The 25,324-nt window shown below is 36.9% G+C and overlaps 1 protein-coding gene across 2 annotated transcripts; it reads left to right on the top strand.

The window, feature by feature from the left end:
- Nucleotides 1–16,878: 16,878 nt before the first annotated feature.
- LOC107831892 (zinc finger CCCH domain-containing protein 46) lies at nt 16,879–20,842 on the top strand. 2 transcript variants are annotated; one of them, XM_016659691.2, is made up of 9 exons: nt 16,879–18,184; nt 18,560–18,742; nt 18,831–19,010; nt 19,102–19,202; nt 19,289–19,552; nt 19,634–19,781; nt 19,985–20,188; nt 20,281–20,361; nt 20,451–20,842. In XM_016659691.2, exons 1-8 carry the CDS (start codon nt 17,148–17,150, stop codon nt 20,312–20,314), a joined length of 2,151 nt encoding a protein of 716 aa, XP_016515177.2. In that variant the 5' UTR covers nt 16,879–17,147; the 3' UTR covers nt 20,315–20,361; nt 20,451–20,842. The 2 variants fall into 2 exon arrangements, 1 of the variants encoding a protein (XP_016515177.2); XR_001658453.2 differs by having other exon boundaries at nt 16,932–18,184; nt 20,301–20,361.
- Nucleotides 20,843–25,324: the final 4,482 nt, after the last annotated feature.

Here is a 25,324-nt window from a genome sequence, read left to right as displayed (position 1 = left end):
TAAATTGACGCAAGGGAAGCCCCTCGGAGCTGAATACGTTGAAAGAAGAGAGAAAAGAAGAGCTGAAATGTTGATCCAGCTTAGCGTGCCCACTAGCGCGACAGCGCTAGCCCAGGAATTCGAGGCAGAATACTAGGCCATATACGCGGTCATTAGCGCAACCGCGCTAGTCCAGTTCGGAAAATATAATTCATGGGTAAACTTGGAAGTTTGGGGGTAATTCCACTTAACCTATAAGAGGTCTAGCTCAGCCCAAAGGGACATTATCAAGGTTTTTAGACTGAATTGGAGGCAAGAACAAGTGTGAGAAGAGCAATCAACCATTAAAGTTTTTCAATCTTCTCTTTGTTATCTTTATTTGCATATTATGAATACTTTTATGGTTTTATTTTGCTTTGCTATGAGTAGCTAATTCCTTAGTCTAGGGTTTTGATGGAACCTATTGACGGAAGAACTTCGTGTTATGCTAATATAGTTTGCCCGGTTTAATCTCTATTTGTTCAACTACGTTCTTGTTGTAGTTAATTGATAGGATCCTCAATTAGTTGTGCCTATTTAGTATGTATTACTCGGGAGAGAGTGCATATTTTAGGTAATTGTTGAACAACACCACTCCCAAAGTATATAAGGGATCAATAAATGAGGGTTTAAAAGTGGGATTAGGGATAACGAAGCATTGGGTGCGATCTAAAGTGAGCTGTAATAAAAGCCAGCTAGCGTAACTCAGGAGAGTCCGTCTAGTAAATTGTCGTAATTACTCGGGAGAGATTCATAGTAGTAAGAGTGCTCATGATCGATAGAGACGACTAGGCAAATCTATAGGAAACATTGCAGGAAGGGAGTCCATCAATAGGGGAAATCATAACCTTAGATTCTTCTCTTACTTGCATACAACTCAGTCATATTTAGCTTTTAGTTACTTGTGTTCATTCAGTTATAGTTAGTAAAAACATATCCAATTGTTATTCAAAATATCTGGAAAGTTGATTACGAAGAATTTAGTGAGACTAACAAGAGTAATTGGTAGATTAATTCCCTGTGGATTCGACTCTAGGCTAAATACTCGGATTATATTTGCAGCGACCGCTTAGTCCTTTTTATAAGGCATAGTTAGGCGTGATCAAATTTTGGCGCCGTTGCCGGAGAATTAACGGTGTTATCAATTACAGTTGAAAGAAATACAAAAATTCTTAGTGTAGTCAGTTTTCATTATTTTCAATTTATACATTGAAATTTTAACGTTTGTTGACTTGGTTGTACAGGTGGATGCCTAGAAACTCATCGAGAACTGGTGAAGTATTTGAAGCATTATCAGATCCCAAGAAAATTTTCAAGGCCTTGAATCGGGCTAACCGGAAAAACAAACAACAACAATCAACTGAACAACTCGAACCATACATGGAGGATAATTTGTTAGATCCAGCTACGCTATTGACGCCAGTGGCACCTCTTGTGCTAGTGGCTGCTCTATATGACTGGGCACAACCCACAACAGAGAATTTGGCCATAGCAATATTAGTCCCGCAGATACAGGCTGAGTCTATTTCAAATCACGAATAACATACTGCACTTGTTGCAAGACAAGGACTATTATCGGGGTCATACATTGAAGATCATCAATAACACTTGAAGAAGTTTCTGTCAATCTGCAAAACTAAAAGGCAGCCAACGTAATACAGGAAGCAATAAAGTTATTGTTGTTTCCATTCTCAGTGACAGGAGTCGCCCAGACTTGGCTAAACTCGCTCCCCATTAATTCCATAACGACTTGGGAGGAGTTGGTCAAGTAATTTGTGAATAAGTTTTATCCACCCAACAAGACTGCTCAGCAAATTGATGAAATTTTGAGCTTCAAACAGAAATCAATGAAGACACTGCAAGAAACGTGGGAACGATTCAAAGGGATGTTGGTTATATGTCCGCACCACGGTATTCCAGATCAGATGTTAGGATAGTGGTTTTACATGGGTTTGATAGATAGTGTGAAGGCTAATGTTGATGCTTCAACTGGTGGAGCATTCTTGAGCAAAACATGGAGAGAAAGCCAGAACCTGCTTGACAAGATTGCACATAATTCGAGGTGGACAACCAGGAATGCACCTATCACTCCAGTAGTTCACTCAGTGCCCTTAGATCTATCCAACACTCTTGCTGAAAATATTGCCACATTAATGACACAGATGAGTACCAAAAAGGTGGAAGAGTCAGGGCAGAAGCAACATGTACATATTGTAGATACTACCAATGGGGGCTTATGCACATCTTGCATTAGTCAGCCAATTGGTAACCAGTGGAATGCAGAAAGTGAACATCATCATTACCCTAAGGACATGAATTATGTGTCTAATTATGGGGGCCAGAGATAGGGTGGTCAGAATTGGGACCAACAAAATCAGCAATACAGGCCAGTCCAGCCACAACTCAACAATGGAAATATGGGAGGTATGCGACCTTACAATAATATGGCGCCTTACCAAAGGCCACAGGGATATAACAATCAAAATCAGCAGCATGGTTATCATCCTCCTCAGCAGCAGCATGGTGGAAGACAAGAAGATGGGTTTGCTAGACTTGAGGCAATGATGCAGCAGGTTATTGGGTCAAATGCAAAAATGAATGAAAGGGTAGATGCACATGAGTCAACTATAAAGAATATTGAAGTGCAGATAGGCCAGATTTTGATGTCTTTGAATATCGTCCTCATGGGACATTGCCTGCAGACACTCAAATAAATCCAAAAGATCAAGGCCCGAAGTAGTTGATGGTAGTGAGTCTACGTAATGGCAGAGACTTAGACTTGGAGCAAGACAGGGCTCGAGAAAGCAGACAAGATGAGACACTTATACCAGTGCCTATTGAACTAGATGATGCAATGAAACTGACAAAGGTGATAGTACAGACTTCCCAGGAAGAAACCAACACACAGATTGGGGCTGAGAAAGAAGATGAGACAGCCCAGGAACCGGTAGTTGGGGTGGTGCCTGACAAAGAAAATACCCAAACCATTGGGAAGAAGAGACCTCCAGCACCATTTCCACAGAGGCTAGCCAAGTACCAAAAAGAGGAACAGTACAAGAAATTCTTGAAGATACTGAAACAAATCCAGGTAAATATTCCATTGATTTATGCGTTGAAGGAGATGCCTGGTTATGCAAAAATAATGAAGGACTTGATGTCCCGAAAAATTGATTTCCAAGACTTGGCCACAGTGACTCTTACTCAGACCTGCAATGTTGTGGTGACTAGACCAGTTGCTGAGAAGTTGTCTGACCTAGGGAGTTTCACAATTTCCTGCATCATTGGTAACTTTGCTTTTGCCAAAGCACTTTGTGATTTGGGGGCTAGCACAAATCTTATGCCCCAGTGATTTATAAGAGGTTGGGGATTGGAAGAGTTAGACTCACTTCTATGTTATTGCAGCTGGCTGACAGAACCGTGAAAAGAACCTCTGGTATCTTGGATGATGTGTTTATCCAGGTAGGGAAATTTGTGTTCCCTGCAGATTTTGTGATTCTAGATTGCAAGGTGGATGAAGAAATTCTCATAATTTTGGGAAGACCGTTCTTGGCCACAGGGAGAGTTCTTATTGATTGTGAAACGGGGGAGCTCAAGATGAGGTTGAACGATGAGGAGATAATATTAAATGTGCAGAAATCTATGAGGCGACCGAGTGAATTCACCAACTGCTCTCTTATTGATGTTGTGGATGTAATTATAGAAGCAGATGATGAGATACTGACTATTGAGGACCCTCTTGCTGCATGTCTAGTAAATTTAGATGAGGTGAATGGGGAAGAATTGGCAGAATAGTTGTCGGCTTTAGAGGGTAGAGGGTTCTGGGATAGAATACTTGAATTTGAGCCCCTGCACCTAGAAAACAGAGAAACTCCTCCAGCCAAGCCATCCATAGAAGAACCACTAAAGCTGGAGTTGAAGCTATTGCCCGCCTATCTCAGGTATGAGTTCCTTGGACCTAACTCCATATTACCTCTTATTATCTCATCTAGTTTGTTAGATGTGCAGGCACAACCACTTTTACAGGTACTCAAGGAGTGCAAGACTGTTATTGGGTGGACCATGGCAGACATTAAGGGGATCAGCTCGGCATATTGTATGCACAAAATTCCACTGGAAGAGGGGCAAAAACCTTCCAGGGAGCATCAAAGAAGGCTGAACCCCAACATAAAGGAAGTGGTGAAGAAAGAGATGATTAAGTGGTTGGATGCGGGAATCATTTTCCCCATCTTTGACAGCAACTGGGTTAGCCCGGTGCAATGTGTTCCTAAGAAGGGTGCTATGACGGTGGTCAAAAATGATAACAATGAGCTGATCTCGACAAGAACCATCACGGGATGGAGAATTTGTATGGATTATTGGAAATTAAATCTGGCCACCCGGAAAGACCATTTCCCATTTCCCTTCATTGATCAGATGCTTGATAGATTAGCAAGGAGGTCCTACTTCTGTTTTCTGGATGGGTACTCAGTGTACAATCAAATCTCCATTGCACCAGATGACAGAGAGAAGACCTCCTTCACATGCCCATATGTCATTTATGTTTTTCGAAGGATGCTCTTTGGCCTATGCAATGCACCCGCCACATTCCAAAGTTGCATAATGGCCATATTCAATGAAATGATCAAAGACATAATGGAGGTATTCATGGATGATTTCTCAGTGGTGGGAAACTCATTCGACGAGTGCCTTATAAATCTGATTCGAGTGTTGAAATGATGCATTGAGACTAACCTGATACTTAATTGGGAGAAGTGTCATTTCATGGTACAAGAGGGCATAGTCTTGGGACACCGAGTATCAAGCAAGGAAATCGAGGTGGATCGTGCTAAAAGTTGACGTGATAGCAAAGCTGCCACCCCCACTTCAGTCAAGACAATCAAGAGCTTCCTCGGGCATGGCAGTTTCTACCGGAGATTCATAAAAGATTTCTCAAAAATTGCCAACCCTCTCTGTAAGTTGTTCGAAAAAGATCACCCTTTCTTGTTTTCTGATGATTGCAGGGTAGCATTCGAGGAGTTGAAAAGGAGGCTAGTCACAACACCCATCATTGTCGCCCCCGATTGGGAGCAACCATTCGAACTCATGTGTGACGCCAGTGACTATGCAGTGGGGGCAGTGCTGGGACAGCGGAAAGACTAGCTAATGCACCAAATTTACTATGCTAGTAGAACGCTGAGTGGAGCCCAGCTGAACTACATTGTGACTGAAAAGGAGATGCTGCCTATGGTGTTTGCATTCGACAAGTTCGGATCATACCTGATTGGATCTAAGGTAATTGTATATACTGATCATGTAGCTCTCAGGTACTTTATTAAGAAGAAGGAGTCCAAACAACACCTGATTCGTTGGGTGCTGTTACTGCAAGAGTTCGACCTCGAAATTTGTGACCATAAGAGCACAGAAAACCAAGTCGTTGATCATCTATCACGACTTGAAGGAGCTGAAAACCCAGTTGAGGTTGAAGATATTCTAGAAACCTTTCCAGACAAGCAGCTACTTGCTACAAGCCTTGAGGAAGTGCCATGGTATGCAGACTCTGCAAATTACCTAGCAAGCGGTATAGTTCCCTATGACCTTTCCTCTGTGCAAAAGAAAAAGTTTTATTGTTGTTGCCGCATGTATTATTGGGATGAACCTTATATATTTCGAATATGTGTTGAAAATATGATCCGTAGGTGTGTCCCCGAGATAGAACAATCTTCTATTTTGTAGGCATGTCACGCATCGACGTATGTCGGGCATTTTGGAGGAGTCAGGACGGCCGCGAAAGTGCTAGAGGTCGGGTTCTACTGGCCAACATTATTTAAAGATGCACATCAATGGGTGAAGGGCTGTAATGAATGTCAACAAACCGGGAACATTTCTCATTGCTATAAGATGCCCATGAACCCAATTCAAGAGGTTGAAGTGTTCGATGTCTGGGGGATAGACTTCATGGGCCCTTCATCAGCTCCTTTGGCAATAAGTACATACTTGTTGCTGTAGATTACGTGTCCAAATGGGTGGAAGCTGCAACACTTCCCACCAATGATGCCAGAGTGGTGGTGGGGTTTTTGAAGAAGAATATATTCACCCATTTCGGGACCCCGAGAGATATTATCATTGACGGAGGCACTTACTTCTACAATCGAGCCTTCAAGAAATTGTGAGCAAACTACGATGTACGTCACAAGGTGGCATCCCTGTATCATCCTTAGACCAGTGGACAGGTTGAAGTATCGGATAGAGAGATAAAGAGTGTACTGACCAAGACTGTGAACGCCACAAGAACTGATTGGGCGAAAAAGCTAGATGATGAACTCTGGGGCATGCAGAACTACTTTTAAAACACCAATTGGGATGTCACCATATAAGTTGGTGTTCGGGAAGGCCTGCCACTTGTAAGTGGAATTAGAATATTGAGCTTGGTGGGCAATGAAACAGATGAACCTGGACATTGATGCTGCAGGCACAACTAGAGTTACAGAATTGCACGAGCTCGACGAGTTCCGATATCTTGCTTTTGAGAGCACAAGGTTGTACAAGAAAAGAATGAAAAGGTTGCACGACAAGAACATTGTTGAGCGAAATTTCAATCCCAAAGATATGGTATTGCTTTATAACTTAAGATTAAGGCTATTTCCGGGTAAACTCAAGTCACGATGGTCTGGACTGTTTTGAGTGGTCGAAGTATTACCTTCAAATGCTGTAGAGATTGCCTTAGATAAAGACTCTCATATATTTAGAGTCAATGGGCAGAGATTGAAACTATATGTGGGCATGAATGAGCCAAAGGAAGTGTCATAGATCCACCTGACTGAACCAGAGGTCGAACGAGCCTTAAAAACGCTTATCTGCGTCGTGTCACGACGTTAGATCAAGCGCTGCATGGGAGGCAACCCATTGATTTGTTGTAATCGTCGTGCCACGACATTAACTAAGGCGTTGGTTGGGAGGCAACCCAATGATAGTTAGTAGTTGTTAATTTTGAGTTTGGGAAGTACTAACCAATGTAGGTAAGCTTGGGCAGGTGATAAGTCCATCGGACACGGAAAGAACAGGTGAAAAATGAAAAAATTTCATGCCCAGGAACGTGCTCGCGCTACCCACCGCGCTACAGGCCGCGCATATGGGCAAACATTTTGCCTCGGCTCTCAAACACTAGCGTGACCGCGCTATGACCGCGCAAATGGCGAAGTACACTGTTTTGACTAGCGTGGCCGCGGTAGTACCGCACTACGACTGCTCTAGTCCTGCCCACCTGACGCGTTTTTTTTACTTGATAATAGTTTTTTTTTTAAATTTTTTTCCTTTATTGTGTATGTTAAATCTGTTAATTTATTTCTCCTAACTATTCCCTACCCCCCCCCCCAAATCTAATTACTCACCTCTCTTCACTCCCAAAATTCCCAAACGCAGAAAAATCCCCCCAACCCTAACCCCTTCTTCTTCAAAATTCCATCTTCTTCAACTTCCCTCTTCTTCAAATTCCCAACCCAAATTCCCCAAAGCTCAAGCCGAAACCTCCCCTTACTCTTCTTCACTTCTCACCATCTTCTCTCACTACAGATAAGGTCTCTTTTTTTACCAATTTTCTTTTTTGTTTTAGATTTTCGTTTTGATATTTTTTACTTATGTAGTAGTTTTTTTTTTTTTTTTTCTTTTCTCAGTAGAAATTGGTAGTGTATGTGTAGTGTTTGTGGGTGGTGATGCTGGTGGAGTTGTATCTTAATTTAGTGGGTGAATTTGGGGACATTGTGGTAATATTGGGGTAAAACATATTTGAAATGGGGTGTGGGTACATATTGCCCACAAGGTGTTTGTTTAAATGCCACAGTGAGTTAAATGAGTAATTGTGACCAATTATGCGTGTGAAGTCTGAGTAACCGCATTGAGTCACATTTGGTTTTGGGCTGTGCTAATGTTATCCCTTTTCTAGGTACTATGGCTCCATCTAGGAAACGCCACACCACAGGTGCCTCTTCCAGCAGTCAAGATGGATCGTCCAGGGTGTGAGGGTCAGCTCCTGCTCGTCCCTTTGATAGTAGCAGGTTTGTCACAGTCAAGGCTCTGGACCGCTTTGCGAATAAGGCCCCTAAGAAATCGTTACCGAAAAGGGGCATAGATATAGGGTTAGTCCAGCTGGGTTGCCCTCACTTGTATCATGAGCTGGTAAGGCGGGGGATACAAATCTTCATTTGACGAGCCGGACGAGGGAAATGTGATGGTTGTCCGTGAGTTCTACGCCAATGTAAAAGAACATGTGAATGGCGTAGTAATTGTGCGCAGAAAGGCGGTGGATGCCTCTGTTGAGGCTATACGAAGGATGTACCAGCTGCCCCCTCCTGTGGATCCATATGAAGACTATTATGAGGGGTATGGCAGATCACACACATAATGGGAGATGTTCTTTGAAACAATTTGTGTACCCGGAAAGGAGATTGTCTGGATAAAGTATGGATAGAAGTTTCACTCAGCGGCGCTAACCTTTGAAGGGAAGTGCTAGTTGTATGTTATCAACAACTGTCTGATCCCGTATTCCAATACTACGAAGGTGAATGGTCCTTGAGCAACTCTGATTTGGTGCTTTATAAATAGTCACAACTTCGACGTGGACAAAGTGATTCATGAGGAGATGTTCACCCGTTGTCCAGTGAAAAGGTATGGGTTCTTCTTCCCTTCCTTGGTTACTCGACTTTGTCGGGCAGCGCGGGTGCCAAAAAATCTGGATGTGGATAGGAGAGTGCCAAAAGACCACAAGTTTCGAGCAAATAAGGTCACTACTGGGAAGGAGCCGGTGGCAGCGGGTAGTGATGATAGTGGTGAATCTGATGACTTTGAGGATGAGGAGGCTGAGCAGGAGGATGTGAGGGCCGATCCACAAGCCCATGAGCAAATTGTAGTGCCATCTGGGACTACAGCACCATCTGGGGCTGCTCCGGTTACCCGATTCACAGTTTTGGAGCAGGAGGTGGCTGGATTACGTACTTCGGTCACTGACTTGGGTACATGTGTTGACGTTGTGGCTGCCTAGTAGGTGAAATTGGAGAAGAAAATATTGAGCTGGCTGAGAGCTCTGGGCCGTGCTTGCAATTTGAACCTAGAAACGGTCTCCGATCAAGAGTGATCTTTCAGGGAAGTTCCTTTATCTCACTGTTCTTTATTTTGCATGCCATGAGGACATGTTTTCCTTTTTAGTGTAGGGTTGGGTATACTTCAATGTATGTGTGTATATGTAACAACTTTACTGTTTGATATTTTCGTTGTTTTCCTTGATTGTTTTTTGTGGTTTTGAGTAATAGTCAAATTAGGTAAGTTTAAAGTAGGTAAGTTGACTTATCCCAACGGCGAATCTCTTTCGACGGGGTTCTTGAGGGTCTAAGTCGACGTAAAAAAATCTGGAAAAAAATATGTTGGACTCTTCCTAATGACGGATCTTCTAGACAGTTTTCTTGAGGGAAGTGAGTCTAAAGAAAATACCAAAAAGATTTTTTTTTTTTGTTTTAGGTAGTGTAGTAACTTCCCCTTAGTTTTTCTTTAGGCCACGGTTTTTTTTCAAGGGTTTTGATTGAACCGGGTGTAGTTAGTTTTTGTTTATTTTGTTTATAGTTTTTAGTTAGTATTGATGGGCTATGAGCTGAAATAGAAAGAGAAACCTTTGGCATTGACACACCTGAACACAATAGGCACTAGACTGTAACGCTTAGTCTCAGTGGTTGATGCTTGCTAGAGTGCTTTAAATTGTATGTTTGTAACTAACTTGAATACTCAAGCGAGAGTGTCTTGATAAGTCAATTTGGAGTGAGTCATGTGCCATTTGTGTATGAGTTGTACTGTATTCTATGCTTTGCATTTGATGCCTAGAACTTGCCCCGTATATTTGCAAAGCAAAATAGTAACTTCATTCAGTTTTAAAAGTGACATAGGCATTTTTTTTGTTACGTCAGATATATAAAGTGGACCCACCTAAATGCAATACATTGTAGTTAACCCCATTGAGCCTATAAGCCTGTTTCTTTGGCAACCACATTACGAACCTTACCCAATTGTTTGAGCGGCCCATCTATTTGAACCCTTTTACCTCCCATGAGCACTTGAATGATTATGATATACGCAAAAGCTAAACTGTGGGGTGGTGGTTTGATTTTTAAGTGGAACCAATGAAATAGAGAAAAAGTGCAGTTTTTTGAAAAAGTAAAAGAGTAAGCACCACTTTAAAAAAAGAAAAAAAAAGAGAGAATGAGTAAATGTAGTATTTGATGAGTGGTGACCTCATACAGTTGCACCTAATGGAGCGGGATGTTATAAATAGAAATGTAGTGGAATGTTTGGTTGACATGAGTACGGTTTTGAATGTTAATGTGATTGTATCAAAAGTGCTTAGGGAGGTTAGTCACTATATCCAAATATATCCTACCCGTCCCTTATCCTACATTACAACCAAATGAAGTCTTAATTGGTCTTAGACTGACTGGGCTCGATTAGTAGAGTATTACACTACGGGCAAGCCTATGGTGCATCTGTGTGGCATATAAATTTTATTTTGGAGAGTGAGCGGATTTTGACTGTATAAGTTCCTAATTGTTCGTAATATTATTATTTGTGGAACTACTCTCTTGTGTGATGTGAGGGCATGTGATTCGCGAAGGAAAGGTAAGTCTTGGCTTCTGTATAGAGTAATTTGAGTAAGTACGAATATTGCACAACACGTGGGAGTCGACTTTTGAGGAAAATATTGTTCACTACTAGACGTAACTTGGGTGATTTGTTCTTGGTGTGATACGTTAGGGGAAAAGCTTAGTGAATGAACCTTTTTAGAGTGTGGTGGATTGATCGAGGACTAGCAATGATTTAAGTGTGGGGTGCTGATAATATGCTAGATTCATATAATTTGGTGACTGTTTATGCCCCAACTTGACTATGTTTTATTGTTCTAGGATAATTAAATGACGATAAATTGGCTCTAATTGTGAATTTCATGTTTTCATGAGCGAGTTGCGCTTATGAGGATTTAGAACTGTGTTTGGAGCTAAATTGAAGCAAGAGAAGCTCATCGGAACTGAGTACATTGAAAGAAGAGAGAAAAGAAGAGCTGAAATGTTGATCCAGCTTAGCGTTGCCATTAGCGCGGCCGCGCAAGCCTAAGAATTCGAGGCAAAATACTAGGTCAAATGCGCGGTCATTAGCGTGACCGCGCTAGTCCAGTTCAGAAAATATAATTCAGGGGTAAACTTGAAAGTTCGGGAGTAATTCCACTTAACATATAAGAGGTTCATCTCGCCCAAAGAGACATTATCAAGGTTTTTAGATTGAATTGGAGGCAATAACAAGTGTGAGAAGAGCAATCAACCATTAGAGTTTTTCAATCTTCTCTTTGTTATCTTTATTTTCACATTATAAATACTTTTGTGGTTTTATCTTGCTTTGCTATGAGTCGCTAATTCCTTAGTCTAGGGTTTTGATGGAACCTGTTGACGGATGAACTTCATGTTATGTTAATATAGTTTGTCCGGTTTAATCTCTATTTGTTCATCTACCTTCTTATTGTAGTTAATTGATAGGATCCTCAATTAGCTGTGCCTATTTAGTATGTATTACTCGAGAGAGAGTGTATATTTAGGTAATTATTGAACAACACCACTCCCAAAGTATATGAGGGATCAATAACTGAGGGTTTAAAGACGATATTAGGGATAACGAAGCCTTGAGTGCGATCTAAAATGAGCTGTAATAAAAGCCAGCTAGCGTAACTCGGGAGAGTGCGTCTAGTAAATTGTCGTAATTACTCGGGAGAGATTTACGGTAGTAAGAGTGCTCATGATCGATAGAGACGACTAGGCAAATCTATAGGAAACGTAATAGGAAGGGGGTCCATAAATAAGGGAAATCATAACCTTAGATCATTCTCTTGTTTGCATACAACCCAGTCACAATTAGCTTTTAGTTACTTGCTTTCATTCAGTCATAGTTAGTAAAAACATCTCCAATTGTTATTCAAAATATCTGGAAAGTTAATTACAAAGAATTTAGTGAGTCTAACAAGAGTAATTGGTAAGTTAATTCCCTGTGGATTCGACTCTGGGCTAAATGCTCGAATTATATTTGCTGCGACCGCTTAGCCCTTTTTATAAGACATAGTTGGGCGTGATCAATATTTCCTTGAAGAGGGGTCTAAAAATCCTATAAACTATTGGGTATTCACAAAAGGATCAAAATATGGCTGGATACTTCTTGACAATCAAATAGTTCAAAAAGCTGGAGATCAAATACTTTCCAAGGAGGTCTGCATCATCCTACATTCGAGAAATACGTGGCTTCAGCCTTCAAATCACAGAGATAATCAGTTTTATTTTTCTACACAAATTTATTTTGCAAACACTCACCTTTTAAAACATTTATCATTAATTTTTTATTTTAGACAAGTATCAAAAGCATCTTTACTCTGGAGACTAACAATAATTCTAGAAGTAATTATTCATTATATCGTCATTAGAGTACAGGATATACCTTAAAAAAAACTATAATAACATTCAAATATTCCAAATAAATAGAAACAATGCCTTATAATAGAACTATCACATTCTTTACTGCCGAATAAAACCAATATTGATATATATGGTGAGTGTAAAAGAGAATGAAAAGGAAAAAGAAAAACCAGTTGATTCCACTAAAAAAAAAGATTTTTATATACTATAATTGACCCAAATTTCAAAACTTTATCAAAATTCTTAATTGGAGATCTCCTGCTGCACTTCTTTTTTACCTTTTGAAATTTGAATTAAACTCAAAAGCTATATATAAGAAATTCATATTTTATAACATTTTTAATCTATTAGAAAGATGACCTTTATCTCTTGTAGCCTACTACTTTTGATATTTTAAACTACTGTCGAGTTTGGACTCGTGCATTATTATATTTGAACATAACATTTAGAAATAGAGTTAAGTTTTTTGTTTCAAAATAAATTTTAAAAAGTTTTCATTGCAAAATATGAAAGTAATTTAAATTTGAGTTAATTACAAGATATACCATCAAACAAAATTATCAGACAGTTCACGTGTATTGAACACGATTAATGATTGACTCATTATCTAATCAGTTTGAAAAACAAGCATAACGTTTTCTATTTTTCCAAGTGTATGTGACGATTTGATGTTTCACATGTATTTTGCTCATTTTATTAGTTTGTTTAACAATGTTATTTATTTTGATGACAGGAAAACTACAACAATCCAACCAAATGAATCTGATCTTAATAATAATCCCATTTGTATCCAAAGGTGTGTTCTAAGCCTGTAGCGGTTAATAAAATGAGTGAAAATTATAAAAAATATTTTTAATTTCTGCAAATATAATATAATGCTAGGTAATAATTTTTTCCTGTTCGTATCAATTTTGTTAGTTTCTTCAGTTTATCGAGGATATGCCCTTCGATATGAGGATGTGGAGATCAAGAATTAGAATAGATGGATAGTAGGTAGTCAAACATATTTTATTCTCATAACAGTAGTAACAACAACAACCCAGTGGGATCCCACAAATGGGGTATGAGGAGGGTAATGTGTACACAAACCTTACCCTACCCTGGAGGACAGAGAAGTTGTTTCCGAAAAACTCTCGGCTCGAGAGGAAAATATGAACAAGTAAATAACAACAACAAAAGCAGAAAAATGAAATAGAGTAGATGGATATTAGGTAGTCAAACATATTTTTTTTCTCATAACAGTAGTAACAACAACAACCCAGTGGGATCCCATGAATCGGGTCTGGAGAGGGTAATGTGTACGCAGGCCTTACCTCTACTCTAGAGGGAAAAGAGACTATTTCCGAAAGACCTTTGGCTTGAGAGGAAGAATAAGAACAAGTAAATAACAAGAACAAGGCCAGGAAAATGATATCAACAATGTAAGGACCAGATTCTCATAACAATAGTGTTAGTATTATTATCGTATTTCCTTATTTTCAGAACTCTATTACTACCTGATGTTTTCTTGTACTCCAATTATCTTACTATCTTGCAGTTGTTATTGTTTTCGTTTTGCTTCTCCACTACTGTATTTATTTTTCAATTTTTTTTTATTATTTTACTTTCTTTAGGCCAAGGGTCTATCGAAACAACCTATTTATTTCCACAAAATAATACTGAATATATTACTGTTGTTATTGTTGTCCATATTTTATTAGTCAAAATTATTCGATACATGTACTAATCTATATCTATCTATACTATATTAAAAGCACGAAGGCCCTTAGCGAAATGTTGATTGAACTTTTTACCCTTCATTAAAAGCCATCACAATAGACAAAATTGTCATTTACTATTTTCCTCAAATTATTGCCTAATTATTTTTATAATATTTCACTTAATAGTTACGCACAAATTTATTAAAAGAAAGTCCTTATTCCCTTTGATTTCTTTCCAAATATGGAGACTTGAAGAAGTCACTATATAAGTATATCTCCAAGTAAATTTGGAGAATTGAAAACGTATAGTTGTCCAATTTGTTTCATAGTTTGTTTTGATTTGATTTAGGTTTAGCTTTTTATTTTTTGTAGTATATTTTCATGAATTAATATTTAACAATAATTTTGACTTTCAATTTAGAACTCCACATAAACTCTCCGCTAAAGTTCTTGCTTATGCTCTTTTTGATTTTATTGCAATCTATAGTGTCAGCCGACCAGGTATGCTTTTATGTTCATTTAAAGTGCTGAGATTTTTTTGCTTAGTTATATTGTGGTTTCTCTTTTATTATAATAATAATAGTGCAATTTGCTTCTTGTAGCCCTTCTACAATAAAGTTTTTTCTTTCTGTATAGGATTATAATTTCTTGCACAGTAATTGTCAAGTTCATTAATCCCATACTTGGCGACTTCCATGGGTTATTCGACATGCTAAAATTATCTAAAGTCGATGTTTCTTTCGCTATTTGTAATATATGTCTATTTGTGAATGTGTGTTCCTTTGTATATTTTTGAGATAGTAATTATATTAAAACTGCAAAAAATTTATAGATTGTGAAACATAAATAGTTGAACTCTAAACAGTTAAAAATTTAACGTAATATGTGCTAATTTGCAACTTAGAATTGTTATATTTAATTTACAGAAAGGGCCCTGAAATATTTTGTTTGACGTTTCCAATAATTTATTCTCTTATATTGTTTGGCGCGACGCTTTATAGACAAAATTGTTATTTACTATTTTTCTCAAAATATTTTTAAATATTTTTCCTTATAAAAGAAACACTAAATGCTCCCATGGTAACAATGCATCATTAATACTCTGAAATATATTAAATTAAAGGAGAGAATTTTATTTGTTTACTTACAAGAGTTATTCGGAACTTTGGATTGTTTATTTGTTTTTTCAAATGGAATTAAATTGCATATGCGAATCTCCTAAAAAGATGGGTTAGAATTAACTTATTCTAGCAACTATAAAGAAACATGAACCTATTTTTGTCTCATAATAATAGGAAGGAGTCCTTCACTAACTATAATTACAAGAAAATAAATCAGCAAATTATATTTAGAAAAGACTTACGTAAAATTCGTTTACAAAAGTTATAGAAATATAACCAATAATTTATTTATTTTATATTTTTTGCAGGATATATATTATAAATTCAATGCACAAATAAATAATATAAAAAATAAAAATTATAAGGTCCTTAGAAATGTTGACTTTTTATCATTCACTAATTTTTTTTATAGTCGACGAAAAAGTCATTTGCTAGTTTCTTAAATATTAAATAAGTATAATCATAAACAAAAAATGTATAGCCTATTTTGGTAAGAATATGCTGAAAATAGAAGTCTAAATAAATATGTCATTTAGTGTCACGATTCAAAAGTATTTTTAATTAATAAGATACGAAACAATATCATACAAATAATTAATAAGAGGAATTTTTACTATAAAGTCGCAAGTGATAAAGTTTAATACAATTCGTTTACAAAAGTTTTAGAAATAAAACCAATCTAATTAATTTATTTTATATTTTTTTACATAATACATATTATAAATTCAATGCACAAATAAATAATATAAAAAGTAAAAATGATAAGGTCTTTGATTGAACTTTTTCGATTCACTAAAAGGTCCCACAATGACAAAAAAGTCATTTGTTATTTTCTTAGACATTAAATTAGTATAATCTTATACAAAATTATATAGGCTATTTTGGTAAGAAGTGTGCTGAAAATAAGTCTAAATAAATATATCATTTAGTGTCACGATTCAAAAGTACTTTAATTAAAGAGATACAAAACAATATCATTCAAATAATTAATAATAGGAGTTTTTACCATAACGTCACCAATAATAAAGTTTATCAAATAATACTTTGCAATAATTTATTCTTCTTGTATACTACATTTTTTACTTATTGAGGATGACATGCGCATGCAAAGCACATATACAAGTATAAAATTTAACGGCAAGCAATTTAGCAACGAATTAATAACGAAATTTGTAACTAAATCCAATTTTTTTTATAATATTTATTGTCAAATGAGGTACGCATTTTAATTTTGCGCGTACACTTAAACTACTAAAATAAAAAGTAACAATACGTGCATACTAATTGAGTCCGGACACCACTATTATAGGGAAGATTAACAATCTACTAGATTTTTTTGTCTAACCAAATTAAAACAATTAAATTGAGACCCCCCAACAAAAAGAAGTCACTAATTTTCCTTGGAAGGTCAATTATATCCTTCTCAAGTGTGACGTTGAATAAGGCATATAATGATTGCACAAATATAACATCAAACCCCTATCATTACCTTTTATAACATGGTTTATATCTCGGCCACCTCTTCCTAATAATTCCCCAAAATAAAACCTTCCCCTAACCCCCACCCCCCCGCCCACAAACACACACACACTATTCTAATAAATCCTCAAATGGTAGTACACTACTACTACTTTTTTTCTCTCTCTTTATCAAAGGTTTTTAAAATCTTTTTACTCACTATTTAAAAGTCCACTATCCTCTATCATTGTCCTTTCTTTCTCTCTCTTATTTCTCTTTCTAGAAAGGTTCCAACTTTAGGGAAAAACCAAAGGGGTTTGTAGTAGTAGTAGAAGTAGTGATAGTCACACTAGTGAAGTAGTTTTGTAGTAGTGAATGTTTTTGCTATGGATGCATATGAAGCAACAAAGATAGTTTTATCAAGGATTCAAAGTTTGGATCCAGAAAATGCTTCAAAAATCATGGGTTATATTTTGATACAAGACCAAGGAGAAAAGGAGATGATAAGATTAGCTTTTGGTCCAGAAGCCCATTTGGTTTCACTAATTAACCAAGCTAAAGCTTGTTTAGGACTTTCATCAAACACTTCATCTGCAACTTCAACTCCTTCCTCTCCTTCACCTTTTAACCCCATGTCAAATGCTACAAAGTTGAACCCTTTCCCTCAATCTTCACCAAGAATCATGATTCCTAATAATGGGTTTGTTCATTCTTCACCTAATTCACCTTGGTCTAGTGGGTCACCTGTGTTTTCAAGAAGCCCTAGACCAATAATGGCTAGCTCTAGTTCACTATCTTATGCTGCTGTTGTGAATGGTTCAACTAATTCTGTTTCTGGGTCTTCAACTACTTCACTATCACTACCTTTTTACAATAATAACAATGAGCTTAATGATGAGTTTGGTAGTAATACTAGTGTTCAAGTTCAAGATCATCAAGTCTTGTCATTTCTTGATGAGTCATCATTGGATCCAATTATGAGTCCTAGTGGTAGAAGTGATTCACTTGTTTTCCCTTATGGGAATTGTGAGGAATCCCCTCATGCTCATCTTCATAGGAGGAGTTGTTCAGTGAATGATGTTTTTCTTGGTGGGGGGTGGGGGGTAGATGATAGTGGGGGTGGGGGTAGTGGGGGGTTTGGTTGGAGACCTTGCATGTATTATGCAAGAGGGTTTTGCAAGAATGGGAATAGTTGTAAGTTTTTGCATAGTGTTGGTGGATTTCAAGATTCTGATGGGTCTAGTGCTATTGTTGGTTCTCCTAGTAATAATAAAGTTGATTCTTTTGATGATTTTCTAAGGATGAAAGCCTTACAACAGCAGCAACAACAGAGGTTTGCTGCTGCTTCTCTTATGGCTTCTGGTGCTCATCATCATCCACTTGCTTATAACAAGTGTATGAACATCTTGAATGATAACCAAAGGTATTTTTGATGTATCCTTAGCTGATATTTGCTTCTGTTTGTTGTTCTTTTAAGGAAAGTTTTTAACTTTATAACTTTCTTGAATCTGGGGTAGTAGTATTTTTTCACTCTTACCTTATTATGAACTTGTAAATGTTTGTCTTGCTAGTAATTTGGTGATTTATGCTGCTGTCTAGTCTAATCTTAAGCTTGATTTGGTATATACTTGTATTAAAAAACTTATCTGTAGCAATTAGCAAGTCATTGTTTAAGGTTAGGTAGTTATAGTCTAGTACATGCTGCTAAGTTTTTTCTGATTGGTACGTCATTTGGAGGTTGAGAATTGGAATATTGGTTGGACATTTGAGGTATATTCATGTATGGTCTGAACTGCAGATCGGCTGCAGCAGCGTTTATGATGGGAGAAGAATTCCACAAATTTGGTCGATGCCGTCCTGATAGAAGTGATTTTTCAGCAATGGCAATTGGCGGTATCTCAAATTCAAGTTCGCGACAGATTTACTTAACATTTCCTGCTGATAGCACATTTAAGGAGGAGGATGTGTCTAATTACTTTAGGTACGTGTTTATTGTGGTCTGGATTCTTGGAAGTCTTGAAATTGGAATGAAATTGATGATGAAGTGCCTTTGTAATTTGTTTTTGAAGCATGTATGGGCCAGTCCAAGATGTTAGAATTCCTTATCAGCAGAAGCGTATGTTTGGATTCGTTACGTTTGTCTACCCAGAAACTGTGAAGCTCATCTTGGCTAAAGGGAACCCTCATTTTGTGTGTGATTCTCGTGTACTTGTCAAGCCTTACAAGGAAAAGGGAAAAGTCGCAGACAAGTAAGTACTAACGTTGATCATGTTAATGTTATTCTTGAGTTATTACGGCCCTTTATTCATGTCTAATGTTTCATTGTTGATTAAACTAAAGGAAGCAACTGCAACAACAGCATTCGCTGGATAGAGGAGAGCTGTCGGCATGTTTAAGCCCATCAGCGCTCGAGTCTAGGGAGCCATATGACCTTCCCTTTGGTAAGAAGATGAATTAAACTTCTGATTTTCTTCTCAAAGTGTAGGATGGATTGTTTTGATAGTTTTAAGTGTCTTTTCATATATAGGTGCAAGAATGTTCTATAATTCGCATGAGATGATGTTGAGAAGAAAATTAGAGCAGGAGGCTGAATTGCAGCAAGCCATTGAACTTCAAGGCAGAAGGTTAATGAATTTGCAACTGATGGACCTGAAGAATCAACATTGCAACGATCACTTCCCATCGAGCCTCTCTGCTAGTCTTCCAACTGCTTCCGAGATGCAGTTTCACTCTCAAAACAGTCATAATCTTGTTCCTCTGTCTAATGACATTGATGAAGAAATCCCTGCAGGTTTACCTTTGATAGATTCTTTGCTGTTTTCTTCTTTAGTTTGGTGGATAGAGTATTTGCTGATTTTATTTCTTTCTGCAGAAAACACCGATATCCATGAAGCTACCAAGTCCCCATCTAATGCATCTGATGAGAAGGTGCCTCAGGAAATGCTGCCTAGCAATATTGGGAACGAGAACGGCAGCAAGGAGCAGACCGCTAACACCGGCGACTCTAATCTTCAAGAAAGGTACTGAACATCAATTTCTTCAATGGAATTTCAAGATTATTAACAGCATGTTCTTAGTTCAAGATTGTAGTTGGGAGGCTTTCCTTTCGTTTGGTTTCCCCAGTGAGAATGTCAAATTTTGCTGGAATTGGTTCTAAATTAGCGCAAATTAGTGTTTTTGGATTCTTTCTAATGTTATTGATTTTTGTTTGATGTTGAAGCAGCTTGGAGCACATCCTTCCTGATAACCTTTTTGCTTCTCCTACAAAGTCAGCTGCAGAACACCAGGCCTCATTCTCCACTGATTCAGCTGAAGCCGGCGTTAGTTCCCCAATAACTGCTACTACTACTAACAACATCTCTATGCTTCCCACAACTTCTACGCTCAACATGGCTTCTCTTAAATCTTGTTACTTCCACATGCCAAGGTACTTTATCTCTCAACATCTTTTCGCAATCCACTCTCTTTGTTTTTTAAAAAAGAGTGAAAAGAACTTAATTTGAGGTGGTCATTGACCAGGTTTACTTCTGGGCAAGAAGCCATTGAAATGTAGGTGTTAGAGTTTGTGCAAGGCTAGCTAGGAGGGATTAACTTAGCTTGGTAAAAGAATCTTCTTTTATTTACTTTTGGTTTCAATTTTCTTTGTCATTCTTCTTTTGAATTAGATTCTCTTTGTATTGTTTATGCAGAAAAGTTTGAGTAGTACCATATACAAGAAGTAAAAGTCCTCTAGCTGTATAGCCAAAGTATACCAACAGAAGTAAAGATTGGTAAGGAAAGATCTCCTCAAGATTGTTGTCATCATCAATACCATACTACTTACAACAAATACATAATGTATACGTAAAGGACAGATGAACTGATTAATGAGAGTGGGGTCTCTCTCTGTGTTTATTTTGTACCCTCTTTTGTAGTTGTGTGCTGGACCACACTTTGAACAATAGCAAAAAATCAAAGGCAGGCTAGTAGTAACCCTTAGTTATGATAGTAGTTTCCTCTCTTTCCTCTGTTTTTTTTACCGTTGTTAACTTGCTATCATGTAAAAATTAAAGTTGAAATATGAAAAATGCCTTTTAGATCATCACTTTATGCTAAATGGGGTTCTAGATTTAGCTTCCAAATTTTTCAAGAATGAGTTGATACCAATACCATTTACTTTGGTGGAGCTAGGCTATGTTCCGCGGACTTTCCAAATATGACGTCGCACCCTTGTCGGATCCTCAATAAATGCACTACTTTTGGAGGATCGGACATGTAACTTTTAAAGAGTCAAGAGCAACAGAGGAACTAGGTACTCAAAAGGGAAATAAAAGTGAATACTTTGTATGTAGATTGCAAAGATCTTTGTTTTCCTGTTTTAAGTCCATCATTTATTAGGAGTAGAGGGATTACACTTGGAAAAGGAAACCAGGGAAGAAAGGGGCATACAAGGTTGTGCCTAACGGTCAATTAAGTGAGTGAAACTATAGGAGACTAGAGTTCAAATTTCTGTAGCGACAAAAAATTTGGACAATTTCTTTCATCTGTCGAACTCTTGGTGTGCAGAGTTATTCGATACTTATACTGGTAGAAGATAATAGATACTAGAGTTTGTGCTGGTAAGATGAGATAGATGCCTGATTAGATAATAGAAGTGCATACAAGTTGTCCGGATACTACTCCTTTGGGAGGGTTTTTTGGGGGGCGGGCGGGGAGGGGGTGTGTGAAGGGAAAATGGTGGGGTTAAAAAAGTTGTGTTCTTTTGTGCTATCAAAGGCTACTTTAAGGGGGACTCTTTTGTCTCATTTTGTGGTTTCTTTTAGTTGGACATGAGGGTTGAAGGGCCATACTATCACATGGCTACTGACACAAATTTGAATGGTATCACAGAGGGGGTACCCCTCCTCCCCCACCCCCACTCCACTACTTTCACTTTCAAGTCCCATATTATTCATACTTAAATCTTAAATGTGTCTTTGCCTTTTTGTTTTTATGGGTATTGATGCCTCCTCCTGTTTTGGCATGCTTTCCATTTAATCTTTTGTGCACATGTGCACCCAAATTTTGATCCTTTTGCCCCTAATAACTATTAGAATAATTTTGTCTTCTCACCAACATAAAAGAGTCTAAACAGGATTTGTTTATTAAATTGACATAACATAAAGTGATTGAATTGATGTTCTTTTATTTCCTAATTTCTATTATTTTGGGACCCTCAATTGGAGTTGGTGGAGATCCTCAGGGTAGATATTCTTGTTTCTCTGTCTCTTGATTTTATATGGTGTTAAGGCCAAGATAATAGATAAGTAATCATAGAAATTTGAGTTCTTCCACGAAATCACGTGCCCCATACGTTTATGTTTTATTATATAGTTTTGTACTTGGTACATAACGTTATCTGCCCTAGTTGAGGTCATATTTGGCTCTAAAGTCCGCATTTTAGATTAACTCTAATTTCTTTTTCTGACTTTCACTTGTCATTTTCGGGTTACAAATGTAGCCGATTAGGGCTCTATTGATAAATGAAAGAAAGGATTGATGAGTCCGAACCGTGAAAACCTAAAAGGCTCTATTTATTAATGAAAGAAAGGATTTATGAGCCCAAGTCATGAAAACTTAGTAGAAATGGCATGGGGTAGTCACTATTTAAGATGGTATTTATATTTTGTCCAGCAATTCTAATGTGGAGCAAAAATAGTCACTATTTTATTAAAATTAATATGAAAAGACATTTTTACTCTTTCTTCTCTTGCTTTTCTTCCCAAACCCTCGTTTTCTCTCTGCATCAAATACATTGGAAATATTGGACTGTTCGCTAGTTTCTTTGGAGACAAAATTCAGGAGTTGTGCAAAATATTCAAATACTAATAGCTGCTTACTGAAAATTCTCGACACAATATTCAGATCAACACCAACGAATACCTTCAAAAACGTTTGCTCATCCTACTACGTAAAACAAAAAAATGCATTAATCTAGAATGACTGCTTACAATTACAATATTGATTCTTTTCCTATTACTCTATTGATCTTTCAGTAAAATATGGTTACCAGGAGGAGATGCCTCCCCTTAAACAGTGAAAGGGTGGTTGATCTTGAGTTTTAGTTTCGTGAACTTAGACTAATAAACTCAAAAGTTAAGGACAATAGGTCTTGAACTTACAGTTACAAGTTCAAAAGTTAAAGACAATAGGTTCTGAAGTCATGAACTTAGACTAACAAGCTAAAAAGTGGCAATATGTCCCTAAGTCAACAAATTTTTAGAGTTAAAAATGGACTTGAATCAATTCATAGGATATTATCTTGGGACAAAGGAATATTCGGTTGTCTTTAATTAAGTGGAAGTTCTTAATTTAGTAAAATCTGGGGGGCAATAATTGGGACAATTTTTTGTGTGGGGCATCTGAACTTGAATGTATAGAAACTTTTTCACATGTAATCAAGTGAGTTGCACCAATTAAACATGATTTGGGCGTTTTCCTACCCCGATTGACTTGGACCACAATCTTATAAGATTTGGACTGCTATTGCCTATTGGTAGAATTGAACTTGTTTAGAAGTAGTTATAGCATTTTCTTTTTAACCCCTCCCTGCTTAGGAGGATCTATACTGTTTTCACACTTTCCCTCCAGCATGACTCGAACTTAGAACCTAACAATTGTAGATGGAGGTGCTTTTACCAACTGAGCAAGCCTCACTTGTCAAAGGTTATAGCTAGGGGTGTACATAGATCGGGTTAGTTCGGATTTTATAATTACCAAACCAAACTAATTGTGTCGGGTTATTAAGCCTAAAGACCAAACCAAACCAATAAAACTCGGGTTTTTCAATCTCGATTTTTCTCGGGTTTTCGGGTTATTCGGGTTTTTTTTTACGGATTTTTTCCGGTAAAATCTTCGTAAGATACAACTATATTTCCGAAAAAATAATATAAAATACGAGATGTGTCATGGCATTATCCTAAAATATTCAACAATAAAGACAATAAAATATGTAATATAAATATTGCTAATTAAAAAGACATAATAAAAATAAATATAATCTAAAGGTACTAAGTCATGCTAAAATAAGTAGACTAATAAAGGAGTATTAGTTACATGACTAAACGCTAAAAGAAAAAGGTTATGCATTTTATCTAAATTATTGCAAAACAAAAAATAAATATTCAATACATTACCGCGTAGTATTGAATTGAATGTCTTTTGTTAGCATTAGTATTGACTTTCTTCAGTTAAAATCAAACCAAACTAATTATGGTCGGGTTCTTTTTTCCAACACCAAACCAAACCATAATCGATTTTTTTTCTCGGTTTGATTCCCATTATCGGGTTGATGGGATTTTTCGATTTCCTTTGTAACTTTATATTCTAGACATTACAACTTTCTTTAAAGTCCAAGTATTTTTAAAGGCAATTTTACCCATTTGGTGGAAAGATATTTAAAAACTATGATGTATTTTTGACTTGTTTCTGAATTTAAATATTAAGCATAATTAAACGGAGGATAAAGCACATTTCTAAAGGAAATAAAACGGAAATGTCATTGATTACTTAAAATAACAAAAATAAAATTGTTAGTCGTGGAACATGTAAATAAATATATAAGAACATTAAATTCTTCAGGATGTGAACTCAATCATATACAATTTATTTTTTAATCACCTAGAAGCTTATCTTAAAGTTAATTTTCTTTTTTTTTTTGGGGAGCGTTATCGGAGTCGAGCTAGGAGTGGCAAATTAGTGGACACCCGCCACTTTTCACTGGTTAGAGAGACCCTCTTTAATACATTATCACTAGCATTAAAGATCGTCACTAGCATCAATATCGTCACTTTCATCAATATCGATCTCATCAAGAAGAAAACCTTTAGGCTTGTTATCCAGGAACTAGTTCAGAAATACCGTAATGAAAGGAACATAGGAGTTTGTCGCTAGGTATTTGAACATACTGGGTTCATGTAAACTCGGTAATTTTTGCATAACTATATATATATATATATATATATATATATATATATATATATATATATATATATATATATATATATATATATGCGCACTCTTAATTATTTTTTTGGAAGGTTTTCGTTCTTGGAAATATGCAAAATTTGTCCATACTCAATTTAATTTACTCCATTTGTTCCTAAATAATTATCATTATTCATACTCAGAGAGCCAAACAAAACGATCCTGTGAGATTGGTCTTGTAACGTAATGCTTGTGATCTTATCCAATAGCTGTAGGTGTCGGGTTCAAATCTCATCAATGCTCCTCAACTCTTGTTCGTTTCCTCGCAATATGAGATTTTCTGACGCGAATTCAGATTTAGTCGGACTCCAATAAAGGTATTGAATATCGGGTGAAAACTAAAAGAAATATAAATATATAAGCATTTTCATATGTAGTAACTAATAGATGGAGTTCTGATTTAACTCTGAAATTTAGTCAAATTGACCACAGAAAAGCGTATAGAACAAGACTCATCACTTTGAAAAACCTACTTTATTTATTTATTTATTTTATACATAGAATTGTCGTATTCTTTCTGCAGAATCGTCCAAACTTGTGACCAATTGACTTATAAAAG

This window comes from Nicotiana tabacum, chromosome 18 (genome assembly GCF_000715075.1).
Source record: "Nicotiana tabacum cultivar K326 chromosome 18, ASM71507v2, whole genome shotgun sequence".
NCBI classification, from domain to species: domain Eukaryota; kingdom Viridiplantae; phylum Streptophyta; class Magnoliopsida; order Solanales; family Solanaceae; genus Nicotiana; species Nicotiana tabacum.
This window is presented reverse-complemented; position numbering and strand designations above follow the sequence as displayed.